Source organism: Phyllostomus discolor, chromosome 3 (genome assembly GCF_004126475.2).
Source record: "Phyllostomus discolor isolate MPI-MPIP mPhyDis1 chromosome 3, mPhyDis1.pri.v3, whole genome shotgun sequence".
Lineage (NCBI taxonomy): Eukaryota > Metazoa > Chordata > Mammalia > Chiroptera > Phyllostomidae > Phyllostomus > Phyllostomus discolor.
In genome coordinates, this window is record NC_040905.2 from 181,745,133 (window position 1) to 181,772,049 (window position 26,917).

General features: G+C 42.0%; 1 protein-coding gene across 10 annotated transcripts; it reads right to left on the reverse strand.

The window, feature by feature from the left end:
- Positions 1–26,917, reverse strand: APTX (aprataxin). 10 transcript variants are annotated; one of them, XM_036021812.1, is made up of 8 exons: positions 26,840–26,917; positions 9,827–9,963; positions 8,438–8,484; positions 7,899–8,201; positions 7,149–7,208; positions 5,424–5,650; positions 1,601–1,704; positions 1–843 (listed from the first exon to the last, which is right to left on the reverse strand). In XM_036021812.1, the coding sequence occupies exons 2-8, from the start codon at positions 9,957–9,959 to the stop codon at positions 689–691; spliced, it is 1,029 nt and encodes a 342-aa protein (XP_035877705.1). In that variant the 5' UTR covers positions 9,960–9,963; positions 26,840–26,917; the 3' UTR covers positions 1–688. The 10 variants fall into 10 exon arrangements, with proteins under 10 accessions (XP_035877705.1, XP_035877703.1, XP_028382917.1 ...); XM_036021810.1 differs by lacking the exon at positions 26,840–26,917 and adding an exon at positions 21,309–21,444; XM_028527116.2 differs by lacking the exon at positions 26,840–26,917 and adding an exon at positions 16,925–17,020.

The following is a 26,917-nucleotide window of genomic DNA, read 5'->3' on the forward strand; positions in this document are numbered from 1 at the left end:
AAAAATAAATACATAAAATCTTTGAAAAAAATATAATCAATAATATTATAATAATTATGTACGGTGCCAACTGGGTACTGAAAATACTAGGGGGAACACTTTGCAAAGTATATGGTTATCTAACCATTATACTGTATACCTGAAACTAATATAAGGTAATATTGAATGTAAACTGTAATTGAAAAAAATTTTTAATTGAAAAAAACTTTTAAATTACACACGATCAGAGAACAGAACCAAACGGTGCCTTTCAGGATAAACAAGGGACCCCTCTGGCTGCTCTGAGGAAAGGTTATTGAATGTCTCCAGGCAGGAAGGATAACTATAAGGAGAAGATATACATAGTTCACCCTCTGCTTCCATTCCTGCATTAGGTCAGTTTGAACATAGTTTTGCTCATATTAGTCAGAGCTGACATGGGTAATAGAGATGATCAGGTGTATCCCAACCACCCTCACCAACCAGAGAACACATTCATGACAAACCCAAATTCCGGAACCATTTCGAGTCACTCCCCATTGTAGCCACTCAGGAATAGTATGAGCTTTGTTAAAAAAAAAAAAAAAAAAAAGCCTGTATTTTTTAGTTCAAGAAATAAGTAAAAGTTCACAAGCAGTCCAGAACAGGTTCCAGGAATTTGCTGTAAACATTCAGTCATACTTGCTGCAGACGCTCAGGCTCCACAGAATCACTCTGGCCAGTGCTTCCTGAGATGCTCTTTCAGCTGAGGAATGGAAGGCAGCAGCTGCTGGCACTCATGACAACGCAGGGGCAGCTTCAAGAGTTCAGGCATCCCATCTCGGACAGTCACTCTGCCAGCCTCTTGTACCATCGCAATCACAGCTGCAAGCAAGGTACAAAGTTCAAAACCCAGCTACTCTGGAAAGAGCCCAGAGCCCAATACAAAATTAAAAAAAAAAATCTGACTCCAAATAAAAATATGACAGGTACCCTAAAGCTAGTAAATGAGGTTAGACTCATTGCTGGAAAAATAGGCTTGATCAGATTCTGAATCTGGGCAACCTGTTTTGAAGATGATTATTTTCCTTTGAGATATACTCTAAACAATCTATGTTACCATGTCAAAGGCTTATCACAGTGCTTTACTCATGGTTGGCCCTTGGTCAATGGCTACGGTCACTGTTAACTTGCAAGCATACTGAAGTTCCACAGAATACACCCTGGGAAATGCTTCCTTCTGCATACATAGCCTTCCCCTGTTTATTAACCACTCCTGGCACGAGGCAGCCCCAAGCTCCTGCCCAGCGGATAGCAGAGGGAACACAGAACTATTTAGAGCTTTCACATCTATGAAGTCCAATAACTCTCAGAACAATTTTTAAGTCCCCTGGTGTTATAATAAAACACCTTTTTGACCCTGACATAACAACTTTCTAGATCCCCCAAGAAGGTTGCTCACAGCAAAGTGACAACCCTACCCTAAATAATAATCCAGTTTCCCTTAATGAGGCTCTCTTTATAGGGAACACAAAGTTATACGTAAGTTTTGAGACCTGGTAATTATTTAGGGAAACAACTAAATCGAGTATAAGAACATGAGAAAGTGAAATAAATGTAAAAACCAAAGAATACTGTTTACCTTGTGATTCTAAGAAGTATTCTGTATTAAAAGAATTCCAATGTTTTTTGTTTTTAAGACAAGGTGAATCAAAATCCTGGCTGATGACATGAAGGTGGACATGGCTGGTTGAGAGGGAAAAAAATTGACGATTAAACCCATTAAAGATTGTGGCTAAATTAAAAAAACAAACAGTACAAGTATGGGTATGTAAACTATTAACAGTGTTCCCATTTAATTCAATTCATTCATTCACTTCAGACTATTTAATGCTCATTAAGTACCCAGATAGGCCAAGCTCTGTTCTAGCACTGGGAATTTAATAGTGAACAACATAAGAAAGGCCTCTGTCCTTCTAGAAATTATGTTCTCATGAGGGTGACAAATAAAATATAAGTAAATCAATACACAAGAAAAATTCAAATCCTTAACATTGCTAAGAAAATAAGAACACAGGGAAATGTAATAGAGAGTGCCCAGGGGGTAGAGGTTGCCTCTTTAACTAGCTTAGGGTGTTCAGGGAAGGCCTCTCCCAAGCAATGATTTGAGCTAAGAAAGCGGTCAAGCAAGCAAAGATCTGGGGAAAGAGTGTTTCAGAGAGCAGGGGGGCCAAGCACAAAGGCCCTGAGATGAAAAAGGGCTTAGTGTAGCCAAGGAACAGAGAGGTAATATGGCCAGAATGACTGTAGCCATGGAGCAGAGATTAAGTAGGAGACAGATCATAAAGGTCTTGTAGGTCAGCAAAGGATCTGCACTATATTCTGTGTACAGTAGGGAACCACTGAAGGATTTTAAGCAGGGGAGTGCTACTATCTGAGCCACACTTTTAAAAGATGACTCTGGCTGCCTTGTAAAAAAAGACTATAGAATGAGTAAGGACGGATACAGAGAGACCTAGCAGTTCAAGCCAGAAATAATGATGTCTTAGACTAGAGCTATAGTAGGTGAGATGACAAGAAGCAATCCAATGTTTAATACATTTTGGAACAGAACCAACAAGACTTACTATTGAATTGGATATGGGTTTCAAGAGGTGCCACCTACAGAAATGGAGCAGCTTGCGGGAAAAGTAGGTATGAGGAAGAAACTCAAGAATTCTCTTTTCAACTTGTTAAACCAAGTAGTATACCTTTTTGTATAGCTTTGACTCCTAGAATCAATAATACTTTAGTAATCTAGGAGCAAGGACACCCTACAATTAACATTACAGAAACCTAGTGCCCAAGTCTTGGTTTATAAATATCAGTCTCCAATAAGAGGAACTATGGGTCTTGACAGAAGTGGTTCATTCCAAGGCTAGATCAGGAAAAATATAAGATGATCCTGGAGTATCTTATTCCAAGAAAATAAAGAAATGCTCAAAAAATGCTGGAGTCATGTCAAAGTGCTGCAGGAGTCAACCCAAAGGCGCTTCCAATGACCACAGCTGGAACCATTTGAGCAACAAAATAAATAATAGGTCAAATTAAAGCCTATAAAATAAAATAAATACCCATGAGCCCTTACTAATAAATTAATGAATAAATACAAAATCAGGCCCCAGATGATGTGTCTCAGTGGATTAAGCACCAGCCTGTGAACCAAAGTGTCGCTGGTTTGATCCCAATCACAGGGCACACGTCTGTGTTGTGGGCCAGGTCCCCAGTAAGGGGCACGTGAGAGGCAACCACACATCATTGTTTCTCTTGCCCTCTCTTTTTCCCTCCCTTCCCCTCTGTTTAAAAATAAAATAAATTTTAAAAAATTGCATAATCAGGGTTGGGTGGGGAGATAGCTCTTCTACCTACAAGAATTCCAATTAATAAATTAGAAGGAATGAGAAAAACATAAAATCACCACTAGGTAAACTCCATAGTAATAACTACTGCAGGCAATATCCACCAATAGAGATGCTAAAATTACTGGACAAAAGTTTGAGGAGGAACAAGATAGTAGCACAGTCTCAAAATATTCATGATATTCATCAATTATAAAGGAAAAATACTAACTTTGAGTAGAGAAACCTGGCAGACATCACTTAACAAAGTGACCAAGGTGAACATCATGAAGTTATAAACCATATCGACATCATGTACTCCTTGATACGATGCACTGAGAAGGACACATCACTTCTGTGGCATTTTGGCAAAAAAAAAAAAAAAGCATAACCTCAATCTAAGATGAAAAAACATCAGACAAACCCAAACTGAGAGACAGACTGTAAGATAACTAGCCAGTGCTCATCAAAAGTGTCAAGGTCATAAAAACCAGGAAAGGAAGAACTGTCGCAGATTAAGGGAGACTAAGGAGAGATAACAAATAACTACAATGCAGGGTCCTGGACAGGATCCTGGAGCAGAAAAAGATTATGAGAAAAATGGGTGAAATTCAAATAAGGTCTAGTCCAGAGTTTAATTGTGGTAATGTTATGGAAGGTTTTTGTTCTGCTTTATACTTTTCTGTTTTAGATTTTCTACATCAAAAATACATTACTTTAACAATAAAAAAGTTATTTGTTACCTTTTCCTTTCCATAACATTTATTCAAAATTACCGTATTTTCAGACTATAAGATGCGCCCCCCCCACACCAATTTGGGAGGAATAATGGTTGTTAATGCTGCTGTTGAGTTCTGTTAACATTTATGTTGGTGAAATGTTATTTCTTTCCATATTTCTAACCAGATTTTTTTAAATATATTTTATTGATCACAGAGATTATTACATGGTATTTACATTTGTCAAGTTTGACCATCTGTATATGTGACCAAACTATAATCTTATTATGCATTTTATTCTATGTACATTATGGCTTAATGTAAAAGAAAGAGTATTGATAGGAGAAAAATATGTGACACAAAAATTTCATTAGGTTAAAGTAGCCTAATTACCCACCTAAATAAAATGTGAAGAATGGGTGCTTAAAAAAAATAAACAAAAGGTATTATGATACATGGTACATTGTGGATGAACCTTAAAGAATTATGTTAAGTAAAATAAGCCAGTCACAAAAGGCCAGATTTTATATAATTCCACTTATATGCAGTACCTAGCGTAGTCAAATTCATAGAGACAGAAAGTAGAATGATGGTTTTGAGGGGCTGGTGGGAGGATGGAATGGAAGGTTGTGTGGGAAGATAAAGAAAGTTCTAGAAATAGATAGTGATGATGGTTGCACAATGTAAATGTACTTAATGCCATTAAACTGTACACTTGAAAATGGTTAAAATGGTCAATTTTGTTATGTTTATTTTACCACACACACACACACACACAAAAACTACCCAAGATAAAAACTCTGAACACCAATTAGTCTGCCTATCTTGTTGCTTAGCTGTAAACAACTGTGGAGATCTGCCTTGCTTGCATTCTTTGAAAACAATCAATCATTCGTTTCTGAATCCTTCTGGCTACGAGCCAAAAGAAAACAAACTCTGCACTTTTCTCTCATTTTGTTTTAAATCTTAGATCTACTATGCTGTCATGACAGAAGTCAGTGACGTTTGTCTCCTTCAGAGCAATGGTCCTTAATCACTTAGGGGTTGTAGAGGCTTCTGAAAAGTCACTGACCACAAATTCTTCATCAGAAAGTAATAAAGCTGCTTCATCTAGTTCATAGCTTAGGTCCTCAGAGGTTTACACTTTGAGAGGAACAAAAAAAGTATGAATGAATTACAAGCAGAAGTAGGAGCTCAAGGCTTACAGACAAATCAGACAGAAAGGTGGGAGTTTCAGCCCACCTGCCTTGGAAACATCCCACCCTACCTCTCCAGGCCTCATGGCTATCAGCACACTCAGCAGACTCAGGCTGAATCCATTTGCCCACCGAGACAATCAGGATGTACCAGCACTACCCACAAGGCTTACCTCATGCTGGGAATGGCATGGTAGCCCAATCGAAAGCGGAGTTTGCTGGACCCAGCAACATCTGCAATCACCTTTTCCCCCACAGCATGCATGTGTTTGAGGAGCTCAAGGTGTTCCCTGGTCACAGCCTTCAGACTGGAAATGGAGGCCCACGGTAAAACCAGCCAGTGGTGACGAGCCTTGGGGTATTTATCCTTAATCACCACCACCTGCTCATCTTTGTAAACCTAGCGGAGGGGCACAGGAAAAGGGAACAGATATCTTCCATGCATCTTCTGTGTGCCAAGTGATGTCATATTTGTTAACTCACTTAATCCCCACCACAATCATCTACAAAAGGCTTTAGTATCCCAATTTTGACAGATGAAAGCACGGAGACTCAGGTAAGTTGAATGTCTTGTGCAAAGTCACAGTCACTAAGTAGGAAATCTAGAATTGCAACCCAGATCCAGTGGACTCTAATCTGTGTTTTAATCACTACGCTACACAGAATACACAGATGATGCACAGTACGAAGTAGTTCCTAAGGATCTGAAGTGAAATCCCTGCAGGCATCAATTCGAATGCTCCCTTCTCCACTCTACCACAGCAGGCCACATGACATCTACACATGTGTTCCAAGAAGCCCTATCAGATCTGGCCCCTTGTCACCCCAGGATGTAATTTAAGAATTCACCTGGCTGGCATAGCTTAGTGGATTGAGCACGGGTTGGGAACCAAAGTGTCCCAGGTTCGATTCCCAGCCAGGGTACATTCCTGGGTTGCAGGCCATAACCCCCAGCAACCGCACATTGATGTCTCTCTGTCTCTCTCTCTCTCTCTCTCCCCCTCTCCCTCTCCCCCCCCCCTCCCTCCCTAAAAATAAATAAATAAAAATATTTTTAAAAAAAAAAGAATTCAAAGACCCCTCCCAGGGTGATGCTAAACTATTAATCCCAGCGCAGCCTGTAAGTACAGTCACAATACATTATCTAACGCTCTCTTGAAAGAAACCACAGTAAGGTTAACTCATCTCCTGTTAACAATATCCGGAAGTTTAGGAGGAACAAGGCAGAGGGAACATTCATTTGAAGAACGGAGCTTCTCTCCAAAGAATTCCAGGTGCTCACTTAACTGACAATGGGAAAAGCTACCTGTTCTCACAAAATAGCCAGTAAAACAAATTTCATTCAGCCCTGGCTGGTGTTGCTCAGTGGACTGAGCACCAACCAGCCTTCGAACCAAAGAGTTCCATTCCCAGTCTAGGCACATGCCTGGGTTGTCAGCCAGATGCCCAGTAGGGGGCGTGCAAGAGGCAACCAATTGATGTTATCTCTTGCATATTGATGTTTCTTTCCCTCTCTTTCTCTCTCCCTTCCCCTCTAAAAATAAATCAAATATCTTTTAAAAATCTCACTCAGAATGACTGATCTCCTTTGATTTCATTTGTAGTTATGACCTCTACAGAATGGGGGTTTTTTAAGATTTATTTATTTATTTATTTATTTTATTTATTTCTAGGCAGAGGGGAAGGGAGAAAGAGAGGGAGAGAAACATCAATGTGTGGTTGCCTCTCATGTGCCCCTACTAGGGATCTAGTCTGCAATCCAAGCATGTGCCCTGATTGGGAATCAAACCAGCAACCCTTTGGTTCATAGGCCAGTGTTCAATCGACTGAGCCACATCACCCAGAGCGCTGGTCATTTAAACATGAAATATATTTCAATGCCAAAATTTTATTCTGACCTGCATTTTGGGGTCCTGCATAGAAATCTTCAAGCCTTGACTCCAATGGCCCAATGACTCCTAAAACAAAAAAGAGCAATGTAAATCTCAAATGCCAATAGTTAAATACAGCATTAGTTGACACTGTATGTCAGCAAAGTTCAACCAAACTTGGAAATAAGGTGAAATTTTTAAGAATTTATTTTAGCCCTAGCTGGTGTGGCTCAGTGGATGGCGTGTCAGCCTATGAACCAAAGGGTCTCCGGTTCTAATTAACCAAGCTACCCAGCTAGGGCTTAAATAAGGTTAATTTTTAAGAATTAAACTATATCCCCTTTATCTCAATCTTTTGCTTTTATAACCATAAGTCAACCTCATTTTCTTCCTGTGTTCAGAGCTACATGTCCTCTCCCACTCCATCTAAGCCAGACTAGGTTTCCACTTTGACATCAGGATGTGAATCACATGATCTAATGAAAAGTATTCCAATGCTAACCTTCTAGATTTACAAATTACTGACCCATTTTAGTACTCATTGTGAAGTATAATGCCATTATCACCCTACCTTCAAGTGACTTACCTAAGGAATTCAAGAGAAAAGTACCAATTGACTGGTGACACCAACAAGTGACTCTTCCATCATGGTTAATAACCCTTGCCATGGTTAATGAATAACCCCTCACGTGTGCCTGGGCTTTATAGTGTACAAAACAACTAAGCAGTCATTACATCTCATTTAATCTCTTCATCTATCAGGCACACTATCCTCACCTTTTTGGTAGATGCATCTGTTTCCTTGTTTGGGGGCACAAAGCATTGGCTAGAGTTACTCCCAGGCTGCAGTGCTGTACTGGGCTCAGCTTCCGGGGCAGCATCCCTTTCTACAGAATCACTGCTGCCTGACCTCTTTCTCTTCCTGTGTGTCTCCAGGCCAGGGCTCTTTGCCTCCTCCTCAAACTCTACAATATATGGATAAAGTTCATTCACCATGTGGAGAACCTGGCCAGGCTGCAGCTTCACCTCTTGGTCCTTCCCAATTATGACTGAGTCAATGCTGGTGGGATTGATCCCTACCTAGAAAATAATAAGAAAATAATTATAACAATAACAATAACACCATTATGAATATAGCCACTGCTATGTTAACCACTTACTATGTGCCAGGCACTGTGCTTAATGATCACTTACTCTGCTCCATCACTCCCACACATGGCAGAGAAGAGTTATGGGCTGGCACAGACACTCTAAAGTCAACAGCATGAGAAAATCATCAAGAATAAAATGGAAATCCAAGTTATACAGAGACATACCTGCTTTACCCTGACGTATCCTTTGTTACACTCTGCTTTCAACTGTACTGAAAGAGATTGAAAAAAGTTAAACCCAAATGCCATGAAGAACCAGGCACTTACTCCTATTGTCTCTACAAGACAATGAAGCCTCACTCTAGGAGGCAACTTGACAGGGGGATTCCTCAAAGGCCCATGAGCATAACTGCCTACCATATAGGTGGCTGGGGCTCCAAATCCTCCCATAAAATGTCCAACAGTATACACACTCCCTTACCTATTACCAATACCCCAACAGGCAGCTTCACTGAATCCCCACAAGTCTCCCTATTCCAGAGTCCTTGGCCCACCTGGGATCGAACACTCTGCAGTCATGGAAGCGGACCAACTTCTCTCACAAGTTCTTGGTTCAGGATTAAACCAGGCTTCCACTATCATATAAAACTATCAGATGCCTTTAACAGATAAAGTGGCAAATGATACATTCCCAGAAAACAGAAGTTCAGCTGGCCTTGGGTTGGAGGAATGGACAGAATATTCTAGGAAGAAGAATATTCAAACAGAATAGTCTGAGCATGTGTGAGAAGAAGTAACATTACACAATCATGTTCAGAGAAGTGAACGAAGTTTCTGGAGTGAGACAGGGAGCAAAGAAGAGACACCATAGCTCCTCTCCAGGGAGGACAGGCAGAGGACAGGCTGACATTGTGACAAGGGGGACAGAATGCAAGAAGCAGTATCTGCTTCTGTATCTTGGGCCTAGAGAGGTCAAGTATGACCTTTTCTTTCCCCCACTGAGATTAACTCATGTGGCAAAACCAGTGGTCAGTGCTGCAGACTCCAAGCCTTGGGAAACCTTGCTATAGGGAACACACCACAGGTGGGAGGCCTGGGAGCAGTAAGCATGTCTAGAAGTTTACAGGCAAAAAAGGAGGTATATGGTAAGGCTATTTCCTAAGGACTTTCATCTCATTAAATCCCAACAATGACATTTCAAAAGCTAAATGCCATAGTCTTAATAAGATGCCACCCTCTGTATGAGGCAATATGTAAAGGATGGAACCATTCCATCACTTCTCAGACATGGTTTCAGCCTGGAGATCCCAGAATTCAACAGTCTCACTGCCCAACGTGGACGCTCCCTGAGCAAAGCAGGGTGCAGGATCAGTCCCACCACCCACAGCAACAGGAAAGACCTGCCTGTTCTCAACACTGAATAGTAACTGCTTTCAGAGGGTGGAATCAGGAGTGAATGGTGTCCTGGTGTTGGCTAAAAGAGCTCAGTTCCTCAGTTCTGTTTATAGCAGACAAAAGGTTTTCTACCATGAGCATCCAAAAAATGTGCACCTTTGGTTATCACTACTCTAAAGAACCACACGCGATACTCTCCACATTCTTGAGACCAGTTACCTTGCTGTCGAGAACATTTCTTATCGGTGATCTTAGTCTCTGGGCTACGCCCAATGGTGACTGCTTCCAAATGTGGAAGTTTGATCCGCTGGTGCCGGTTGTCCTGTCTCACCAACCAGCACACCCGCATCATTACTCTGAGAGACAAAACAGAAGAGAACTGCTGGAAAAACTGGCACAAGTCCTCCAGAGCCACACCCCAGCATACCCCTCATGCCATTTACGAGCTGTTCATCTGGAGACAAGTAGCTTCACCTCCCTAGTTTCAATTTCCTCACCTGTAAAATGTGATAATGACAGGACTCATAAGGACTCATGAGGATTAAACATGAGTAAAGTATTCATCTCTGTGCCTGAATCATGCGAAGCAATCAAATATGTGTTATGCTTATGATATACTTTATGTGGACATTAGGTTACAAGCTGAGGGTCAAAGAATGATTAAACACTGTCCTTATCCTTGAGGGGCCTGGCATACAATGGGACAGATAGACTCATATACCAATTCTTAAAATATAATGTGACAAGCATTATAAGAAGGAAAGAACCAAAAATGGCATTAGGCCGGCCAAAGGAATGACTGACTCTTACAGAAAGTATAAAAAAAGGCTTAACTAATAAAATATATTTATGTTGGGGCTGTTTTGTTTTGTTTTTGTTTTTGTTTTTGTTTTAAGGACAAAATGGAGTTTGCCTGGCAGAAAACTAAAACATAAGAACAGAAGATGTTCTTCAGTCCACAGGCATTTTGTGTGTTTTAGAAGATTTCCCTTCCTTAGCTGTCATCACATACTGATATTAAAATGAAACATTTTGCTGCCATCTGCCAGAAGGCTGTCATAAGAAATACACAAACCTGCAATTTCTAAAGTATGAATGCAGTACCTGTGTGCAATATACAACCTGCACAATAGTGGAGTCGCTGTGCTCTTTTGAAAAACCACCTTTAAGGCCATGTAGAGAATCAGCAGAAGAGAAAAAGACAAGAAATTCTACCTGAACAAAGGCAGAACAAAGGGGATGGAGGAAGAGCCAGAAGAAATCATGAAGGTAGACTTAATTACTGACTGCATTTGGGGAATGACAAAGGAGTAATTTGGAAATACTTATTAACCAAAAGGAAGAATAAACAATGAGACATAATTTGGGGATAAATGGTAGGTGAAGAAGGGATGATTTCAGATTAAAACACAATTAGTTTAAGTTGCCTATGAAAGATCCAAGGGTCAACCTGCATATATGGGTATGAAGCTCAGGGAGAGGAATGGACCAAATACTTGAGAGGCAGGCAAAGAGAGATGATGAGATTACCCAGGGAAATAGAGCAGGGAATTACGTGCAGGAATGGGACGAGATCTTGGGATGCCTCTTTAGACTCCCTAAACTTACCAATGCTCAAACTTCTAATACTCTCCCTTTAAGAAATGTCCCCTGTAAGCAAGGCAACAACTATCAGGCCCTCTGCACAAGCTCTGCGTCCAAAGGGGAGGGAGAAGAAACCGTATTTTAAAAAATCAAAGTTTCATTCCCATCTGCAAAGACAGGATAATGCAAGGCAGAGTGAACATATGAGTGCTCTGGGGGCCAAGTCACAGAATATGGATCAGTCAGGAAAGGTTTCTGAAACCTCCCAGTTGAAAATGCCAGGAGCCAATGGAAGAAAAGGAGTGGGCAGGGACATCCCATTTTTAAAAATACAAGTGACAGCACAGATTTCAGCAATGATAAGCCATTGATGAGGGGTGGAAAGCAGACCTTAGCTGGCTGAGCCAGAGGGTGTCCCAAAGGGTAACAAAAAAAGGCAGAGGGGTTGAAAGAACACTAAGCTGAAAAGTTGAGATCTGACAATCAATAAGAGACCATTGCCAGGTTCTGAGCTACATACTAAGGTGAAACAACAGCTGTGGAAGGCAAGCTGGAGTGGAGAAATCTACGATCAAAAATTAGACCCTGGCTTATGTAGCTCAGTGGATTGAGTGCCAGGCTGTGAACCAATAGATTGCCAGTTCAATTCCCAGTCAGGGCATATGCCTGGGTTATAGGCCAGGTCCCCAGTTGTAGAAGTGCAGGAGGCAACCAATCAATACATCTCTTGCACATCAATGTTTCTCTCTCTTTTGTCCTTCCTTCCCTTCTCTCTAAATAAATAAATAAAATCTTTTTAAGAAAATTGGTCAGGAGGCTGTTAATATGTGACCCAGAGTGAAGTCCAAAAGGCAGTTTAGCAGGTCTTTGTGAAGAAGCTGATGCCAAAGCATGAAGAGTCAGCTATAAATCCAAAATCTTAATCTGGAGTGTCAAATAATGATGGTGCTACAGGCGGGTCCCACTTTTAAATACTATGTGTTCAGAAGGGCATCTGTTTGCTCTTGCTGGAAACTGATGAACAAGCAGGTAATGAGGTGAGAAGTATATTTTCATTAGGCAGGGAGACAAGTCATGTGATGATGACTGACTACTCACTGCAACCATAAAAGAATCCTGGAGAGAGCAGTTTGACAGCAGAGACAGGAAAGAATCCAACGGACAGCTGAGAGCATGGCTGTTTGTTGCAGGATAACAGGAACTACCCCTCCTGCCCTACACAAATGCATACTCACAAGCTTCATTCTCCCCAAAGTTCTGAAGTTATGATGTTCCAACTCAGCATTTCCCGAGAAGCTGAAACAGTGACTACACAATACTTAGGCAACTAACCTTAAATAATATCTTGGCCTGTTTCAGACTAGTTCTAACTTCTAGGAATAAAGCATTTTAGAATGTGGGGAGCACCTAAGGATGGGTGTTCCTGAACCTTCAATATAGTCCATCCAATAAAACTCCATAAACTGCAAGCTCTACAATAGCAGAAGTCTGTTTGTTTACCAATATAGCTCAGCACTTAATACAATACTGGCATATAGTAAGAATATAATAAATATTTGCAAGTGAATAACCAGATGACCTATCCAGATTCTCTTCCCTTCTTTCTCTCTTCCCTTCTCTGGCACCCCCTCTTATGTGGGGTGCTTTGCTCCTCTCTTTGGGCAATCCCATCCTCCCATCTATGTGGATAAGTTGTAATTAGATTTTTCAGCTCCATACTTTCCATTCCAGAGTTGTGGGGACTGGTCAGAAAGAAATTCTAATTATTTCTCCAGGAACCCAAGTGATCCAATAAACCACACAAGGCCAGAAATCTGATAACCTGGAACAGTGCTGTCCAGTAGAATTTTCTGCAATGATGAAAGTGTTCTAAATCTGCACCATCTAATAACGCAGCCATCAGGTGACAGTCTGAAATGTAGCCGGCACAGGAGGAACTGAGTATCTTAGATTCCTTTTAAACTTAAATAGCTAGTTAAATGTAGTTGATGGCTACTATAATGTCCAGCACAGCCCTGGAAACTTGCCCAGCCCTGATCAATCCCAAATCCCTCGGACTTGAAGTTAATACCCTCATATTCTAACCTCATAGAGGTTATTTATTTCCCCTCCCACTTCTTCATTGGACTAGTCCCATTTATCCATCCTCTCTCTCCTCACTACCCCCAGACAAATATGTGTCTCCCAAATAAATAATCCTTAATATCCCCTGGTATTGTTAGTTTATACTCTTTCCCCACTCCTAGACACCTAAGTCCTTCACAACTTTCAAGTCCCACCTCCTCCCTGAGGCTTTCACCAAGCTGTCTTCTCTTCTCTACATCTTGTTATTGGGTGTGGTCCATTTACCTTCACAATTCTCTAAAACTTAAATGTGGATGTAATTCTACTCTCCGGATGAGAATAAAATCTCCTTGAATACAGACTGCATCCATGCCCAGAAAACTCAGAGGAAGACTCTCTGGAGATCACTGCCCTGGGTCAGGCCTGGCCTTATACTTCTGAATCCCCTGGTGTTCAGCATACCTTTATCAAGTGTGTATTATGTGCTAGGCACTTGCTAAATGTCTTACTTATATCATCTCATTTAATCTTCACAACAACTCTCATTTTAAGAAAAAATTTAAGGCTTAGAGAAGATAGTAATGTGTTCAAGTCACACAGCCAATGTGTGCCAGAGCTAGGATTTGAAATAATGCCAAAAAACAGGTTCTTAATCACTACACCATATACTGGTACCTTTTGTTTTCACTCATTTGATCATTCTGTCAAAGTTACAGTATGCCCATACCCTTGCTGGGTGGCTCAGTTCATTGCAGCATTGTCCCATACGGGTTCAATCCCCAGTCAGGGCACATACCTAGGCTGTGGGTTTGATTCCCAGTCAGGGTGTATATGGGAGGCAACTGATCAATGCTTCTCTCTCCCTTCCTCTCTCTCTCAAATCTATGAACATATCCTCAGGTAAGGATAAAAATAGTTACTTCATGCCCAGTATGTTCCTTGTGCCATTCTGGTGCTAGGAGTAAAGACATAATACATCTTATTTGTATTGTATGATACAAATATAACACAACATACTTGACATCAAAAGGGTTTCATGGGAGCACAAAGGTGGAGTACCCAACCTAGAGCTGGAAAAAGGAGGTGTCAAGAAAAATCTCCTACAGGAGGCGGGCCTAAAAATGAGTCCTATATATTGAATATAACCCAGGTTAATTAGGTAAGAGGGAGCAGCCTAATTAGGTAAAAAGCAGAAAGTGAAGAAAGAAATCAAGGAGAAGATTCTAATAAAAGGGAACAGCAAAGGCAAATACACAAAGAAACAGCACCATGCATATGAAGAAGCAGTTCGATGTTGCTGCAATCTAAAGTATGAGGCAGGAAAGAGGCTGGAGATGTAAAAAGGTCCAAATGAAGCAGAGCCCTGGGTGAGTGGCTAAGTAGCTCAAATTTTAGAAGTTCCAATGGATTTTGCAATTCAGTAAACAATAAATATTTACTGAATGAGAGAAAAGATCAGATGAAAGAATAGCTCTTTAAAGATTATTAAGCAGGACTCTGACACAGATGTTTTCAAAGATCTTTTAGGGGAGGAGGTAGGTAGTCTGGAGAACAATTATGTGGGGAACAGAACTAGAGACAGGGAAACCAGTTAGAAACCCATGTTCCAGGTAAGAGATGATGAGCCTAAAGTAGGACAATAGTAGAGACAAAGCAGAGAGCACAGATTTGAGAAACATTTAGGGAGTGAAATCACCGGGATTTAGTGATGAATGTGACAGAATAAGTTCAACGAAGTTACTGAGTTCGGTTTGGGGCCTCTGAATTTAAACTGCCTGTTGGACTTACAGGCAGAGCCATCTGGCAGGGTAGTCAGAGGTGAAGGTAGAACTCAGAAAAGGGGTCTTAGATGACAATTCCTATTTGAGAGCGTGTAGGGAGTTAAAACCAAGCCAGGTGATATGCTCACTGAGCAGTGTGTACAGAATGAAAATAACAGTGGGCCAAAGCCACAAGCATTGGAAAAACCCAACATTTTAGGAGAGGATAGAATCTAATCACAGGAGAAATGACTGGTGTGAGAAGAACCTGGAGAAATAGCTAAAATATAAGCTCCTTAAGGAAAGGCACTTTGTCTTATTCATCTAAATAATAATAAATGTTCACTGAACAAATCAGCTGAGTGCATTATCCTGGAAAACAAAGGAGAAGGAAGTGAGAGGCATCCAAGTTTCAAAAGCAGCAAAGGGATCCAGTAACGATTTTTAAATGTCTATCTGGTTTGAGAAGTAACCACTGGTTACCTTAGAGTAAAATTTCAGGGGAATAACAGGTCTAAAAGGTAGACTGCAGAAGGAAGTGGGAGGTGAATAAATGGAGACAGAATTTAGAATATGCTTTAAAACACCTTGGGTAAGAAGGGGAAGAGTTGCTGGATGGCAGCTAATGGAAGATGATCACAAAGAACTTTCTCTTTTCTTTCTTGCTTACAGGTGGGAGTGGGGGTGAAGGATGGCCAGAAATCTGAGAAATCTGACCTTGTTTATACATGACTGGGACAGGGGCAGAAAAGACAAATGAAAACAAAGTCTCATAGGTGAGAGTATAAAACAAAGGTCAGAAACACAGATGAAGACTTGCTTTGATCAGAGGATATAGCTTATCTTAAGGTAAAGGTGGGTGTAAACCCAGACGGCTTCGTTAAAGGGAAGGAGGCAGAAATTTGAGGAAAAGCACATCTGATGCCTTCAATTTTCCCCATAAAATAGTAGATAACAATGAAGTGAAGTGTACGGGAGCCTAAGGAACAGGTGAATAATCAATATAGAAAAGTGGATTACGCCCAGGGCTCTGAAGTCCAAATGCTTGAGTTCAAACTGTGGCTCCACCACCTACTCACTGTGTGACCTGAGGCCAGTTGTTTAACCTAAGCCTTTACTTCTTTGGCTGTGAAACAATATTAATAACTCTCTACACTACAAGGGCTAAATGAGGAAGCATGTAAAGATCAATGCCGAGAAAATGTAAGCATTCCAAACTCTTACCACTCTCGTTAACAGTAAAGGTAGGATGAGAGCAGGAGCTAAAAACCATCCCACAGCAGACTGTGCAACTACGGTGAAAACGTACAAAACCGTAGTGTTTCCCCATATGCACAGTCTTGTCCCAAGTGTCCTAACGATCTCCAACGTTAAGTCAAACTCCCAGAAGGCTGCAAACCTGGGCCACATTAATTCCAAGTGGAAATTATATCACTGTTTTGTATCCCTGGTCTGCGGGAGAACAGACTTGCTTCTTCGGGCCTTTCCGTACGGCCTGTTGAGGACGCTGTGAAGGGCCCTCGAGTTCCTTTCAGGGAACGTTTCTCAAAGAAGCAATGTCCTTCCTGGCAGGCTGAGCCGCCCCCATGGGTTGGACAGTGTCCACTCTCTAATCTTTCGTCTGTTTGAGTCGCGACCAAGGTAGGTATTGGTGTCGGGGTCACGGGGTGAAGAACGCGAAGTGGGGCGGAGACCAACGTGAGCACCACCAACACATAGCCCGCGGAGCGGTGGGAAAGTGGGTAGCCGAGAGCCCTGCAGCCCGAGGCCGGAGCAGCGCCTGCCGGGGAAGAAGCCGTGATGGCGTTATTCAAGGCGCGTCGCTCACAGGCAAGAACGAACCTGGGCTCAGGCCCACGACCGTGACTTCCACACGGCCCGCACCAGAGGTAGGCCCGAACTGCCTTACCTCCAAGAGTAGACAACTTCACGTTTCGTCTCCGCCCCGCACCACTTCCGGCGCTGTAAAATGACGTCGCCTAACTGGCGGGAACCATCGCGTCACTAGTACCTGTCCTAAGATTGGCTGAGTCTCGCCCAATGCCCGGATCGTAAACGCCCACCCCAATCTGTCCCTCAGCAGGACACGCCCAGTGTGGCTCCTGGGAGTTGTCTCAGCATCTGTCCACCCGAGGGCTGCTCTCCCCTCACTGCCTCTCAGTCCTGAGTTGGGAGACACCTGGGGCAGCTATCCCCTCTGTGGCCATTTCTAGGCAGCAGTGCAGCCTCTTGACAGTTCCCTGGTAAGGAACCCACTACCATTAGTAAGGCCCAGTTTTCCACTGTAGACAGTACCTGTTTGTAGCATTTTTTCGCCGCCCCCTTTCAGAACTACAGTCTGCTTTCTCCTTTTTCAGGGCAGAAAGGACTGGTGAGGCTAGAGATAAAGAAACCTGCTAGGATTTTTTTTAATGCTGTTCACTAAATGAACTGGCCGGGGGGGTGGGGTCAATCAAGGAAGAGACAACCTACATGCTGGGATAAGCTGTTTCCAGATTTTTGTAGCAATCCCAGGATGTTCCCTCAGAGTCATGTATTGCAATCACTAGAAGGCATTTTGGCAGATAGAGAAATTCCTCTTATGGATGAAGACGCAGTTCATACTTTTTCTTAAACTCAATAGAAACTCATCCTTAAGGAGTCACACTTCTTGATCAAAATGGAATATTGTTCCCTTCCATAGAAAAGCAGAAACTCAGTGTTATGAAGATACCAGAGCTATCAAAACAGAGGGTGGGAGAATCTTCCAGGAAACACGGAAGAGAGACTTGTCTGTCAGCAGAGAAATGCAAGTTTACATTAGGGTCACACCAGGAAGTGGGGAAGCACAGGAAGCACCTCAGCAGCCACATGGGCCTCACGGGCCTCACGGTGGTGCAATGTGGTTCATACTGCTCAAGATAAAAAGAGGCAACTCTGGGGACTTAACTAGTTTCATTGTTCCATCAGAATTAAGCTTCTTTTAGTCTCTGCTTCTACCTGACCTGCCTTCCTGTGTCTTGCATTTAAAGTTGGATGGAATTATTCTAATTGGATTATTCACCATATACTGTGCAAAATTGGGCAGAATTTCCATGCCAAGTCTATTAGGTCTAGCCCTTTGTGTACACGCAGGGGTGTCCAACCCAAAGCCTACGAGCCACATGCCGCCCAGGATGGCTATGAATGCAGCCCAACACAAAATTGTAAATTTACTTAAAACATTTTTTTTCTTCATCAGTTTTCATGAGTGTTTGTATATTCAGTGTGTGGCCCAAGACAAATTTTCTTCTTCCAGTGTGGCCCAGAGACACCAGAAAGTTGTATACCCCTGGTACAACATACTATTGACCAGAGAAGCAGAGGGACATGGCACAATGCATCGCTAAGGACATGGCAGACACTAGACTTTCACAGACTCCAAAACCAAAGATTTATCACAGATAACAGAAATAAAGAAAGTAGTCTGTAGAATTGTCTAATGTAGACCCATGTCGGATCTATAGCAGTTGCCTCACACCTGGAAACTTGTTAGGAATGCAAATTCTCAGGCTTCACCCCCACCTTACTGATTCAGAAATCTAGGGGTGGATCCCAGCAACCTGTTTTAGGCTATCCTGATGCATGCCCAAGTGAATCTGAGATTCACTGATGGAAGACAAAGGCTTCAAACTATACACCATGATAGACTTCTTTTGTTGGCCAACTCAGGCCTTTTGAGGGTTTTTTCCCTTGGAATCCTTGAAAATCATCTGACTGGGTTTATTTCTGGGTTCTTTGTTCTATTACATTGCTCATTGTTTCTGTCTTTATGCCAGAACCACCCTAATTTGATTACTGTAGCTCTGCAATAACTTTTGAAATCAGAAAGGATGAGACCTCCCACTTCTCCCTTTTTCAAAATAGTTTTGGCTGTTCTGCTTATGGGGGGGGGGGGTATTTGTTGTTGTTTTTTTAATTCCAACAGTTAAAAATTCGAAGTTCTCTCATGAAAATTAGGATTCTTGGTCTGCAGAGGGGGAAAATAATCAATCAATTCAGCAAATTCTGGTGACAAATAGCTGGAATTGTGAGTGGTTGCTAGGTGCTCTCTAGTTTGCTACTGTCTCCACCCACCCATTTATATAACCTGCTTGTCTCCCTTAAGGCCCTTCTTTTCTTTGAACTTTGAGGCTTCTGGTCTAAAGGAAAGGCAGTTAGAGCCAGAGTACCAACCTGGGAAGGGTGCAATAGTCTGTTCCACAGATTTACTCTGAAACAAAAGCACAGAGTTCTGGGATAGAGTATAGCTAGGAAATTTTGTGGGGTTTTTTGTTTGTTTGGGGGGGATAGCATGGGAGGGAGTTAGAAGAGGTGTTGGCAAAGACCTATCTGACGAAAGGAAAATAAACCCAGTGCAGAAAGATGAAAAGGAAACAAAGTGAATACTTAGTGGAAGAATATCCCAGGTCTTATCTAGGCTGAGAAAAGGGCATATACAAAAGCTCTACAGCAGGGCCTTTAACATATTCTTTCAGTTGGTCTGAAAAATTGAAGCTGAAGAGTATGTAGTGAAATGAAAACAGTGAGATCTGAGCAAGGCTCAGACAGTAAACCACTTTGAAATTGTATGTGTGCTCATACTACGTTTAATGAAAAATCCCTGAAGAGTTAGCCAAGGAACACATTATTCAATTTTAATGTTATGAAGATAACTGTGGCTCTGTGAGAAAGAAGGGACTTGGGGGAGGGCAAAACACAAAGACTGAGAGCAGTTAAGAGTTTACTGATGTAGAACAAAGGAGACTGGACAGGAGGTGGACTGATTCAGAAGCTATTTTGGAGGCAGTTTCAAAGAGTGCAAGACATATTCTTCTCTGTAGGCAGACCTAGGTCAGATGCCAAATAATAAAAGTCACTTAATACGGATAAGACCAGAACCTAATGAGCTATAAATTTAGTTGCATGTTTCATGTATCCAAAAACTTCACTGCAAACACCTGCAACTCTGCCTGTAGCTTCCTCTGGCCCCAAGGGCCTTCTCTTACTGCCTACAAGCCAGAAGTGAGGGACTTTACACGCTGGGAGCAGTAGTGAAATGTTATGAACAAGTAGATGGGTAAGCCTGTTTCTGCAGCCCTGGGGTGAACAACTTTGAAGCATGTCCTACACTGTCTCCCGGAGGGTCTCCAGCAAAAGCCCCGGTTGCCCAGAGTGGTAACCTGCACACTGGCTTCCTTCCCGTCCCTGGCTCACTTCTCCACACCTGACTGGCACTTCTTGGGATCATCTCCTAAACAAATGACTGGCACTCAAATCTTTGCCTCAGTGTCTGCTTCTGGAAAAAATGACTGGTTCTATTAAGGTTTATTAATTAGTAAATGGGATATTTAAGTCTGTACATTTAAAAAGTGATGCAGACATTTTGCATATTGTTGGCCTTTCTTGAGCATGAGGTGGGAAAACATCAAAGGATATTAATCAAAGGAGTGACCTTTTTTTAGCCCTGCCACCTCCAACCAAAGTAACATATTTTCCAAACAGTCATTCTATTTATTTACTTAGAGAGAATGCTGCAATTTCTTCGCACCTTAATGTCTGTATCATTTAACTACCACTTAAGAGTGCCTCCTGTCTATTAGACAGTGAGTTAGGTTTTGAAATCAACAAGCTGGACACAGCCCCTCCCTTTACGGAATTTTCAGTCTGGTAAGCACAGCTCCAGCGTACATTTACCTTGCACAGACTTTCCTGTGACCTATTCTACTCTCCTGAACCTGTCAGTATCCTTCCTGCCAATCTGTTCTGTCTCCCACTGTCTTTTTCATTATACTTCAGATTGGATGCCCCACAGCTTGCCTCCTCTGGACAAAAAATGTGTATGTGTATGCTGTTACACTATTCAAATAACCCTGGGACCCTCCTACCTTGTCACCCTTTCACTAGCAAAACTCCAGCTCTGTATGTCAAAATAAGTTAATTACATTTATGCTTTCTTTCTTCACACACTTTCAGCCAGAGAAAAGTGTCTACTTACTTACATAGAATTGTAACACACTAAATTATATAGCCTGTAACAAAAGTTTTTAATCACTCTCCAAAGGGCTTTTGATACAGAAGAAACCTTACTTTCCATCTGTGTGACTTCTCCTGACATCTTAGAGATAGGGAATATGGCATATGCAATTGAGGAGAAAAAAATTAAAAATTAGAAAATATGGATTTAAAAAGTAAGGATCATCTATGCTCCTAGAAAATCTGGCCCATGCCATGGCAGATTTCAAGTGTTCCTCACCCCTGGCTGTTTGGGCTGCCTACACCAACTTCACACGCACCCTCCGGGGAATTCTGCTGTTTGCTGAGATAGTGTGCTGGCTGATTCTGCTCTATTTCATCGCCTCCACATCAGCATGCTTCTCTGTCAGTGGTTGAGATGATTCTTGCTGCTGTCTTGTCATCTACATGTGAGACCTGAACACCAAGATAAAGACTATCAAGTGGGCCCTGACGGGTGTGGCTCAGTGGGCTAAGTATCAACCTGCAGATTGAAAGGCTGCCAGTTCAAATCCCAGTCAGACACATGTCTGGGCTGCAGATTTGGTCCCAGGTTGGGGTGCATACGAGAAGCAACTCATCTATGTTTCTGTCCCACATCAATGCTCCTCTCCCTCTCTTCCTCCCTTGCCCTTGCTGTGAAAATAAAATAAAATCTTTTTTTAAAAAATGAGATCCTCAACTGGCCTTGGAGTGATTTCTTCCAAACCCTCATAACAGCCATCCTCTGCCTGATCATCTCCATTGTTGTCCGCGTTGAGAGAGGAAACCACTCCAAAATCACCACAGGGGTGACGGGCCTAATCACTGCATACCTCTTCCAATTTGATGCCTATGTCACCTTCCCATTGAGGCAACCAAGGGGTACAGCAGCTGCTACTGAACCTGCAGATGGCCAAGTGTAGGTGAGCTCCCTTCCTTTCTCTCTGCAACCCGCATATAACACTTCCATCAAATGACTCCTCTCTAACCTTACAAACACTCCCAGCCAACTGCCAGCCCCCTAAACGTGCCTTTAACCAGATAAAAGTGCCTTTAACCAGATAATTTGTCTTCCAGCCTACCCTCCTAGGTGTGACCTCCTTTATGGGTGTGCCTAGCTCCCCCTTCCGAAGTATCCAAAAGCACACACCAGTTCTGCCTGGACTATGCTCATACCTCAGCCACAAAATGAGAGAGAAGGGTGCCTCAGATTGCAGACTCCAGGCCCAGGTTGTGACCCACTCCAAATAACCTCAGCATGGCGGTGGTTCTGTGGAGGGAAAAATATAAATAAATAATAAACAGATTGTATTGTTATACATTTACTATGTATAATAGTAAATTAATTAATCCTTTGATTAAAAAAGAGGAAATGTAGATTTAGCTTTTCTCTCTGTGGTAGTCTATTACTTTACCAGAACCTATCTATTCTCACCTCAGAATTCCCACTCTTGTATAGTCCCCTGCCACACTGACTCTGGACTTGGCCAAGAGACTGACTGGTTTTGGCTTAACAAGCAGGATGTGAACAGAGCTTTAATAGGTGTTTACACATTGTGGCCTGTCTCCTTGGGGTGATCCTCTTCAGAACCCAGCTGCAGTGTTGGTAGAAGCCCAACTCAGCCACGTGAAGAGATCACATGAAGGAGAACCGGGTCCTGGCCAACATCCCCAGCTGAGCTGTCAGCCATCAGACAACATGTGAGCGAGCCAGCTTGGAAGGATTCTCTTGCCCTACTCAAGACATCCCAGCAATCACCACACAGAACAAAGGTGAGCTATTCCTGCTAAGCTTTGTGCTAACTGCAGAAATTTGGGCAAATAAATGACTGTTGTTACTTTAAGCTACCAATTCTGGGGGCAGTTTGTCAAAAAGCATTAAATAACCAGAACATTCTCTTTTCTATTTTTTTAAGGCATTCTTAACACTGAAATGTCTGAACTTTGGGCCAAAGGTCAACTTCCCTAATAAGAAAGCTGACTTATATATGCGTATAATTAATACATCAATTAATGACAGGGATATTAACCATATTAACCATGTTGGATCATCAGAACAGATTCTAATGACAGGAGCTGGGACTTTATTTTTATTTATTTATTTTTAAGATTTTATTCATTTATTTTTAGAGAGGGGATAGGAGGGAGAAAGAGAGGGAGAGAAACATCAATATGTGGTTGCCTCTCACATGCCCCCTACTGGGGACCTGGCCTGCAACCCAGGCATATACCCTGACTGGGAATCGAACCAGCGACCCTTTGGTTCACAGGTCAGCACTCAATCCACTGAGCCACACTAGCCAGGGCTATTATTCCTTTTTACAGATGAGAAAACTGAGGCACACAAAGGATAAGTAACTTGCTTGTTGCAGGGCCAGGACTTAAACCCAGGGAATCAGTTTCCAGGATCCATATTCCTTTTTTTTTAACTGTATTATTACTATTTTATTATTAAGGAATCCACTTCTACAACTGTCATGGAGCCCAGACTGGATTAATAGTGATGGGTTCTATAGGCAACTCACACTGAATTTTCTGGTTTAACCACTGCCTTCTCCCTCTATGTCAAATGAAAACCAAATTCATGAGTCCTCAGTTCTTGCCTTCCTATTCCTAAAAGATGCCAAAGCCAACTCTGCAGAAGGGTTTTTCAGAGAAGATGATCCTCTCTTCCCAGAAGACAACCCTTCTGCTTTATGAGACAGAGTGCAACCCAAGCCCTGGACAGGCTGGGACCTGTGCAGGCCTCCATCAAAACCCATATTCTTTTATATATATATATATATATATATATATATATATATATATATATATATATATCTTATTTATTTATTTTTCGAGAGATGGGAAGAGACAGAGACAGATACATCAATGTATAAGAGATACATCAACTGGTTGCCTCTTGCACATCCTCCACAGGGGACCTGGCCTATAACCTAGGCATGTGCCCTGACTGGGAACAGAACCAGCGACTCCCTGGTTTCCAGACCAGCACTCAATTCACTGAGCCACACCAGCAAGGGCAAAAGCCGACATTATTAACCACTACACTCTCTCCCAGTTTACTGTCCTAGCTCTGACAGAGCCATTGCTGTTGAAGTGTGAACAAGGTAAAGTTACACTACAGAAGATGTACATCTTCATCACGATGCAGACATCATTGTGACTATGCAAAAAGAAAGCTGCACACAGGGACCAAGTTCCTGCTCTGAAATACCTCCACAATACCAATAACAACAAGAAGATAACAGTCAGAACTGAGAGGTGATGACACCCACCAGGAAGAAAGACCCTTATGCCACGCCCTATCCCAAACCTCTAACTCTGCAGCTAAACTGACTAAACCCTAACCTGTGACCTCAACTCACCCCAGTTCCCCTGCAGGACTGTTGAGAGCCCTGAGTCAATAGCTGCTAGCTCAGCACTGAGTCTCTTTTAATGCTGGTGCTACTATGCCTTGTGACTGGGTAGTCCCATTGCGCAGACTCATGGCAAAAGGCCCACTGTAGCACCATGACCAGCCCTGCCTCTGCTGTGAAGGACAGTCAGATGTGGGAGTTTGTATCTAAGCCAACAGTACTCCCAGGGTGACCTGCAAACTGGTTTCCCAATTTGATGAGGACATACTTTCCTGACCCAACACCTCCACCACCACCAAGTATGAACACGCACATACAAATTCCCTAGTCTCACTCCCATATTTGGAGATGACATGAGAAATTTAGCATTAAAATATTGAAATGGCAGTTTAACCCAACAGTAGAAGAACTATTGCATAACTGTATTTCTTGATAGCTACAAAAGGACTGCAGAGTTGGGGAGCAGGGTGTTAGGTCTTGGTAATCGGGGGATCTCTCTACAGGGAGTCTTGCACTGGTCTTCTCCATTTGACATTCACTCAAAAAATACATCTTGACACCTGCTATATGCCAGTAACTGTGGTAGGCGCAGGAGATAAAACACCATGGAGCCATGATCACTGCGACAGTGCTCCACCGCCAAAGTGTTGCTTCCACCCATGGACTTGCTTTCTGGTGTGTTGCCGTCAGGCTGTAAGAGGCAGCCTTGTGAAGTGGCCACCCAGTCAGGAATGCTGTCAAGGACACTGCTGCTCACGTGATAACACACTGTTCTCTGTATGAGTATCCCTGGGAGACAGTCCAATTTGACCTCAGTTCTGGGAATAGTTTTACTTCTCCAGAGTAACAGGTTTGTTTTTTATCTATGGATATCATGAATTGTGGGACCAATGAGGCTGTCAGATTAGGGACAAATTCATGTCCCAGCTGCAGCAATTGTGAAGGCCATTCCTATACTCATTTTTAACTTTGTCTCTGGCTTCAGTTCTTCATTCTCTGCCCTTTTAACTTATGACATCTTGCACTGTGTGTGTGTATGTGTGATTTTTGTTTTGGGGTTTTTTCTTATATCTTAGGAAATGGCTATGAACCCTTTCTGGGAGAAGATATCACCATCAATATTTACAATGTACATACAAACACAGATTTACGTAAATGCTATGACAGAGATGTGTCCACCAGGTGATGTGGCCATACTAGAGGGTTTATAAATCAGTCAACTGCATTAGAGGAGACCTTGCATAAGGGTCATTGCTTGAGTTGAGTTTTTCTTTTGTTCTTTGTTTATTGAGGATATTTTAGAGTTTATTCACAATGTAGCAATTGTTAAAACAAAATTAAGTTGTTAACAAGTACAAGAAGATGCTGAAAATAATCTTGCAGAGTACACTTTTATGTCATTGCATGGGTTTATGGGACTCCATAGAAATTGTTTACAACAAATTGAAGTTATTGCCACCAGAGTTTCCATTATCAATTTTTTTTCCTGACAAAAAGATCAGGGGGCAGAGCAATTCATATCTACATCAGCATTTGTGTTCAGAAAAGAAAATTCAGATGGAATATCAAATTTAAGTTAGAAGATATTTGACAGCAATGTAAGGTAAAAAAGAATTAAAATAATTATCTAGAAAATAATGATACACGAGGTCTATCCAGAAGGTATCCAGCCATGTAATATGAAAAATAGAAACATTTATTGAAGAAGATACAAGATACAAGAACACTGTACATAGGACAATGATGCCTCAGTCCCCTTCAAAGTAGGCACCTTGGGACCTCACACAGTTCTCCCAGTTGCCATCAGCTGCCCTGTTGTATCTTCCTGAGTCTCGTCAATGGTGTGAAATTTCTTCCCTTTCAAAGGTGATTTTAATTTTGGGAAAAGCCAGAAGGCACAGGGTGCCAAATCTAGGCTGTAGTGGGGCTCAGTCATCTGGGTGATTTGATATTTCATCAAAAGAACTCTGCACGAAACGTGATATGTGTGGGCACATTGTCATGATGAAGCTGCCAGTCACCAGTTGCCCATAGCTGTGATCTTATGAACCATCCAAATAGTTTCTACAGAGGAATGCTCAAGCTTAACACAAAATTTGATGCAGATTCGTTCCTCTACTCAGTCATCTCAAATGCAACAGCCACACAGTACACATGCTCACACAATGGCATCTACCACTCCCACTGACTACTACAGTGAAGTCGTCATTGTTCATGCATGCACATTCCAGTCCACTCTCCTTGGCAGCCAGATTATATTAACATCACACAAACCATTCTCATTATATTAACAATGGTTGGACTTTTTCTGAGCAGACTTCATATATCATTATCAAAACATGGTAACAAAACATTATCAACTGGATTATTCAAACAAATGAAAACAAACATGACTTAGAAATTTAAATTATCTAGATCAAGAGTCTCTGAGTTAGGAGGAATATTAAAAATCATTTAGTTCAATTGCATACCTGTGCAGCAGTATTCTTCCTTAATTCTTCACTCCATGTTGCAGGTGTACCCACAGCCTTGGAGTTTCCCTGGGTTAT

What these genes read in the sequence shown, in the direction of transcription:
- APTX (XM_036021809.1), bottom strand. An exon ending in GATACGTCAGGGTAAAGCAG is followed by an intron (nt 8,202 to 8,437) that starts GTATGTCTCTGT and finishes ATTATTTTCTAG; the next exon opens with GTAGGGATCAATCCCACCAG. An exon ending in TGCAGGACCCCAAAATGCAG is followed by an intron (nt 5,651 to 7,148) that starts GTCAGAATAAAA and finishes CCCCTCCGCTAG; the next exon opens with GTTTACAAAGATGAGCAGGT.